The following is a 7,390-nucleotide window of genomic DNA, read 5'->3' as shown; positions in this document are numbered from 1 at the left end:
ACTATCGTTTATTAGTTTATTAGCTCAGTGAAACTTAGGATATAAGTTTGATTCTATTGGCCATTATATTAATAATATGTAAAATAGATAAAAAATAAAACAAAGTTCTAATTTCATTTTTAAATTTTTTTCTTATTTTTAAATCACTTCAGTTAGATCTATATAAACAAGGTCTACTGACTCTGTAGGTGATCCAGAGACGAGGGGATTATGGAAACCCCACAGATTACTTCTACAAATCATGGCAAGAATTCAAAATGGGGTTTGGAGACATAGAGAAAGATTTTTGGCTGGGTATGATGATATAGTAGAATAAACAGTCTCTACTGTCACTCGTATGTAACTATAATAGACGTATATTATGTAAAATATTTATAGAATATCAAATGTAATAAATAGGATAAATAATGGTAGTTTTATTCGCCAATTTTAATTTTCTGTCACATTATGAAAGCGATTATTGTTGATGTTAATTAATTGAAAAACTTCTTTATTGTATTTACAATTTGATAAATAAAATTAATTAAAGTCTCTTATTTTCTTAGTAAATTACTGGATTTTTACTTTAATGAATCAAGGAACATATTCAACCAAGTTTGATCTGAGAGACAAGGAAATTGAAAAACGCTTTACCCTCTATCGGGAGCTTAGGATGGACAGTGAAGACCTATACTATCGTCTACATGTTAAATGTTACACAGGAGATACAGGTAAGGTTTATAACAATACTGATCAATGATCTTGGTTATATAGATGATTTAGTACACTCTCAGGGTTGGATATATTGTCTGTATTATCTGTCAATGTACACCAACTCATAACATACTATAGTGTAAATATAGACCTGTAAACGTTGAATAAATTATTGTCTTATCAACTACGTCCAGACATATCACATATAAAGAATGTCAAATTTTTACTCACAGATAGCTTAGTTAAACTGTCTTTTAACTCAACTCAATCCAGAGTTTATCAGACCGGCTGGAACACATCAAGCACGGCAGTTTGTTCGGAATAATATTATTCTAGGGCCCACATTCTTTTAATTATTGAAAATCCGTAGAAACTGGTTATAAAATACAGGGTTGAAAGAATATAATGAACCTAATACTAATATTATGATAAACAGTAAAACGTACATAAGATAGCACTTTATATCGATGGATTAAAGATATAAATATATATAAACATGATTAATTAAAATTAAATTATGCATTTTTACACGTACTCGCAATTATAAAGAACTTTAAAAACAAAAGTAAAAGTGTAATATAAATATAAATCTAACAGTATGACACGAACAAATCTTTAAAAAAATCAATTCATAACACAATGTATATAAGTAACTGAAGCGCTGACAACAAACGTAAGATGCAAATCTAGAAATAATATATATATATATTCATACACAGAAGTAAGAAGAAATACATCAATAAAGAAGAAAGCAGAATAATAAAATATACATCGAAGATTTATTAAAGAAGCTTTAGAGTGTTTATGTCGTGTCAGTTTCAATACTGGATCAAACAAACGTGACAATGTCCTTGATTATAACTATAGTAAACTGAAATATATAATGAGGAATTTTCAAATCATGTAAGTTTTGAATGAGATACTTAGCATTCTTAACAATAGTGTCTGTATGGTAAAAAAGTGGAGTAATTTACTTACCATTCTTAATATAGGAGTATTTATGGTAATCCAGTGGAGTAATTTACTTACCATTCTTAATATAGGAGTCTTTATGGTAATCCAGTGGAGTAATTTACTTACCATTCTTAATATAGGAGTCTTTATGGTAATCCAGTGGAGTAATTTACTTACCATTCTTAATATAGGAGTATTTATGGTAATCCAGTGGAGTAATTTTCTTACCATTCTTAATATAGGAGTCTTTATGGTAAGCCAGTGGAGTAATTTACTTACCATTCTTAATATAGGAGTATTTATGGTAAGCCAGTGGAGTAATTTACTTACCATTCTTAATATAGGAGTCTTTATGGTAAGCCAGTGGAGTGACTTACTTACCATTCCTAAGATATGAGTCTCTATGGTAAGCTAGTGGGTAATTTACTTACCATTCTTAAGATAGGATTCTGTCTGGTAAATCACCGGAAGGGAGAACAGTTTATTCTTTTATAGACTTTATGTTTCTCATTGGATTGGTTACAGAAGGTAGTTTGTTCGTTATAAATTTACTGTTTTAACTCAGATTACGATCTTACAACGACACAAATGTAACATATGACGAATATTTTTAAACAAACCTTTCTGTAAATGACGTTTGTAGCCTTCAGGTGGAGCCACTTTTGAGTAATATCTTGCTCATATCAACAAATCAGGGATATAATGATTTATATTCCTAGAAGTACAGGATCCTATTTTCTGGAATTGCTTTAAGAACTGGACAATACCTGACCTCTACTGGCTAACTTCGCGTTATATTTATCTTTTCTTGTATTAGATAAAGAACTGTGGTTTATTGTTTTGGGCGATAAAATGAAGATTTAAATAGAAAAGCTAACAAAAACCAGTAAGAAATCTGTTAAAATTAGATTAAGCTCGTTATTTCCATGAAAATCAGTAGCATGCAACTGTTATTAAATCTTTAAAACAAGCGATTTTTACTTCTTTAAAAAAAATAGAAGATTTAGATAAAGTTTTCTTTGATTATTGTCCTGCAATGAATAGTGACTGTTTATAGAATGTTACACATAGTTCGTTATATACTATGTTAACACTACAATAAATCTTGTTACAATAACAGTAATACTAATACCACAGGAAGTTTCAGTCCATTAAAGTCCTCAAACCTACTGTGTCTCCTCTGCCTAAAGTTATATATTATGTTAACACTACAATATATCTTGGGCCCGGCATGGCCAGGTGGTTAAGGTGCTCGACTCGCAATCTGGGTTCGAATCCCTGTCACACCAAACATGCTCGACTTTTCAGCAGTCGGGGCGTTCCTAAGTCCGGATGAAGAGGGAAGGCTGTCAAGTGGGTTGCATCCTTGACGTAAGAAACAGCTTTAGAAACGATGGCAGAGCAAAGAGATCTGCCATCGGCTCAACGGTCCGCAAAGGACTATGAGTAATATTAATACAACAGAAAGTTTCAGTCCATTAAAGTCCTCAAACCTACTGTATCTCCTCTGCCTAAAGTTCCACTGAAACAACATACCATTGCTGTTTTATTTCATAGCTTTAATTAAGAGTTATTGATAACATATTAATTGATTGTCATCCTGTAACCAATAATAAATGTTTATAGAATGTTACACATTATTTGTTATATATTATGTTGATGATAAACCCCACTTAACAGCTTTTTACCTCGATACCCAAGGGGACAATTTGACAAATCACAACGGGTTAAATTTCTCAACCAAGGACAGTGACCACGATACGTATTCTGGTAGTTGTTTAGAGTTATAAAACGTCGTGTAGAAAGACTCTCGGTAGTGGCCGCATTTTTCGGACACGAGTGCTTACGTTTTCCTCACTACCGTAAGTCTTAATATTTTAAGAGCTATAATTATGATCTTGGTATAGGTACATCAAGTAACTCTAAAGAATCTCTTGTGTTTAATATTAGAAATAAAAACATCATCTATATTAATCAGTCATAAACTATTGAAAAATTATTCTGTCTTGATTCAAAGATTGGTAGAATAATTAGAAACAAGATCACCAGTCAACAAAAGTTATTCGGAATATCTTATTGATTGTATATATACAACACAGAGTGGATTGATTCTAAATACAATACAGGGGGAATTAACTGCAAATACAAAATAGGGCGGATTAATTTTAAATACAACATATTGTGGATTAATTCTAAATATAACATATGTTTGATTAATGATAAATGCAACACAGGGTAGATTAATTATACTTACAACATATGATATTTTATTACTTCTAAATACAACATATTGTGGATTAAATCTAAATATAACATATGTTTGATTAATGATAAATGCAACACGGTAGATTAATTCTACTTACAACATATGATATTTTATTACTTCTAAATACAACATATTGTGGATTAATTCTAAATATAACATATGTTTGATTAATGATAAATGCAACACAGGGTAGATTAATTCTACTTACAACATATGATATTTTATTACTTCTAAATACATCATATTGATGATTAATTATAAATTCACGTATTGACGAGTTAATTCTATATACAACATAGGGTCAATTAATTTTAAGTCAAAAATATTGAGGATTAGATATAAATACTCTATTATGAAATCCTTAAAGCATGAGTGATATTCAATTTTCAGAGACGACCAACCACTTGTGGTAATTACATGAGTAATACTTCATGCTCGTAAATCAACTTCCATACTGTTGTTCCTCACTCAGAGACTAAAAAAACTGCCAGACAAGGTGGAACACAGGGTGAATTAATTCGAAATACACAATAGGGCGATTGATTCCAAATACAACATATAGTGGAATAATTCTAAACACAACATATTAATAATTTGTTCTAAATACAATATACTGATGATTGATTCTAAATGCAGTATATGTGGATTAATTGTAAATACAACATATGGTTGATTAATTGTAAATACGACATATTGATGATTTAATTCTAAATACAACATATTTGTGATTAATTATAAACATGACAGAATGATGATTAACAATAAAAACATCAGATTGACGATTTAATATAATATAGGGTCGATTAATTCTAAGTCGAAAATATTGAGGATTAATTTTAAATACACTATTAGACAATCCTTATACAGATAAAAGCATGAGTGCTATATTCTATCTTCAGAGACGACCAACCACTTATTGTAATTACATAAGTAATATTCCATACGCATAAATCAACTTCCATATTATTGTTCCTAACTCAGAGGCTTGAAACATTCTTCTAACTACGGTTCCAATATGCCAAGATATACTCATAAACAGCGTAGTAAACACATGGAAGGAACAGTTAAACCTCGAGTCACACCAAAAATCTCAGACATTACGTTAGAACAGCTAAGTCACGCACAAGACAAGTAGTTAAAAAGAGAACAGATGGAACAAACAAGTAGATGTAGTACAATTAAAACATTTGCAAATACAGGGAAATAAACTGAAGAAAGCATTGCAGGAAGCAGAAAAACAAATAGTAGTAATATAACACAAAGATCTGCAAGGAGCAGAAGAACAAATAGTAGTAATATAATACAAGGATATGCAGGGAGCAGAAGAACAAATAGTAGTAATATAATACAAGGATATGCAGGGAGCAGAAAAACAAATAGTAGTAATATAATACAAGGATATGCAGGGAGTAGAAAAACAAATAGTAGAAATATAACACAAGGATCTGCAAGGAGCAGAAGAACAAATAGTAGTAACATAACACAAAGATCTGCAGGGAGCGGAAAAACAAATAGTAGTAACATAACACAAGGATATGCAGGGAGCAGAAAAATAAATAGTAGTAACATAACACAAGGATATGCAGGGAGCAGAAAAATAAATAGTTGTAACCTAACACAAGGGTCTGAAGGGGAAAGGAAAATATAATGAAATAATATAACATATAATTGTCATTCGTGTTTATGAGATCCGAAGTAGAAAAAATAAGGGAAAGATATTACGAAAATATATTAAATAAAACTATAAAATATTATATAGAATTACAAGATATTAAATAAAACTATAAAATATTGAATAGAACTACAAGATATTAAATAAAACTATAAAATATTGAATAGAACTACAAGATATTAAATAAAATTATAAAATATTGAATAGAACTATAAGATATTAAATAGAACTATAAAATATTGAATAGAACTATAAGATATTAAATAGAACTATAAAATATTGAATAGAACTATAAGATATTAAATAGAACTAAGTAGAACTATAAAATATTAAGCTATTTATTTATGTAGTGTATTACATATCACAACAAATTCTAGATATGGTTTACACAGAATAAACGAAACTCGAACAGCAAACAAAAACTGATACATAATAAATATTAAATTATTTATTAAATATACTTTAGTGAAAAAAATTGTTGTTTTTAATATATGCTTGTTTCAGTCTGGCTGCTACAGCTGGAGAACAAACGCCGAGACAAGATGAGGACTGGAACAAGTAAAATTGTATATAACTATATTAAACCTAACCAAAGCTTTTTGCAGTATCCCACAATTCTAGATCACCTATTTCAGTGACGATTGTAGTTGTACATGTTCATGAAACATTGACTAAGAGTTCAGGTCATATAAGATGTTTGTGTTTCAGATCACAGATTACCCGAATTAGACTTATCATCTAATTTTGAGAGAAATTAGTTCCTATTGATTGAAAAAGCAACTGAAATGGCATTTTCAAGAGTAAAGTTTACTTTTTGATATTCACAGTTCAAATCGTATATAAAGCTGGATATTATTAAAAATGAGAGGTTTTGATTATGTATCTAAATCCTTCTGTCTAATAAAAGTTGTGAATATTTAAAATGTTAACTAACTTCATTCTACTGCACTATGTATCCATGTGAATATATATATAACAATACTGTATATTTTGATAAACGAGCAGTTACAGGTGACCGAATTTCATAAATATTCAAAATAAGAAAAAATTGTATAAATTTGGAAAAATAAAAGTTGAAGCATTATCAGTATGTCGAAACAGAAAATAAGATTATAGTGAATAAGACGTGAAACTTCTTCAGAATGGTTAAAACAAACTGAAAAACTCTTGTCAATAAGTCTGTTGAGAACATTCAACTGGTTCATATTTTCAATGTTATTCACATAGTTGTTGGAATATGTTGGAATATCAATTGTGTAAAAGTTTCGGTTTCAGTTTGTTCAAAATAATAGGGTTGTTTCAGGTCTACGTATTTACGTGAACTAGTACTTATCGGGACTGTTCAGTGGTAGAAAGATTCCACTGCCTGTGGTTACCAGCTGCTACGTAATAGACAAAGTATGCCATCTGAGGATTACATAACTATTGTATATTATGCCAATACCCGAGGGTTACATAATTCTTCGCAACATACAAAGAATACCATCGTCTGAGGGTTATTTAACTCTTATATAACAGGTGTGATTCTCTTAGGGAAGGAGTAACAATGTGATTACACAAAGTGGCACCAAAAGGCACGACTCTTTTAGGGGAAGGATGATATTATAGTTCGATACCAGAGAGTCTGTTACTATAGGTAACTGGTATTAGCAGGATTGTATAGGCTGGCAGAGTTAACACGGTTCTATAGACGGGCGGTGTTACCGAGGTTCTATAGACATACGGTTTTACTAAGGTTCTATAGGCTGACAGTGTTACCAAGGTTCTATAATGTGATATTACATGATTCTATCATTGGATCATAA

The 7,390-nt window shown here is 30.2% G+C and overlaps 1 protein-coding gene across 1 annotated transcript in view; it reads left to right on the top strand.

Moving 5' to 3' along the window:
- LOC106473174 (techylectin-5A-like) overlaps positions 1–6,381 on the top strand; it is a 25,536-nt gene extending 19,155 nt beyond the window's left edge. The window contains exons 4-6 of the mRNA XM_022401665.1: positions 189–294; positions 579–710; positions 6,090–6,381. Of these exons, the coding sequence (XP_022257373.1) occupies positions 189–294; positions 579–710; positions 6,090–6,223 (372 nt within the window). The 3' untranslated portion in view covers positions 6,224–6,381. The remainder of the gene's footprint in view (positions 1–188; positions 295–578; positions 711–6,089) is intronic.
- The last annotated feature ends 1,009 nt before the right edge of the window (positions 6,382–7,390 follow it).

This window comes from Limulus polyphemus, unplaced genomic scaffold (genome assembly GCF_000517525.1).
Source record: "Limulus polyphemus unplaced genomic scaffold, Limulus_polyphemus-2.1.2 Scaffold5947, whole genome shotgun sequence".
NCBI lineage: Eukaryota > Metazoa > Arthropoda > Merostomata > Xiphosura > Limulidae > Limulus > Limulus polyphemus.
The sequence above is the reverse complement of the archived record's forward strand: the minus strand, read 5'-3'. Positions and strand labels throughout refer to the sequence as shown.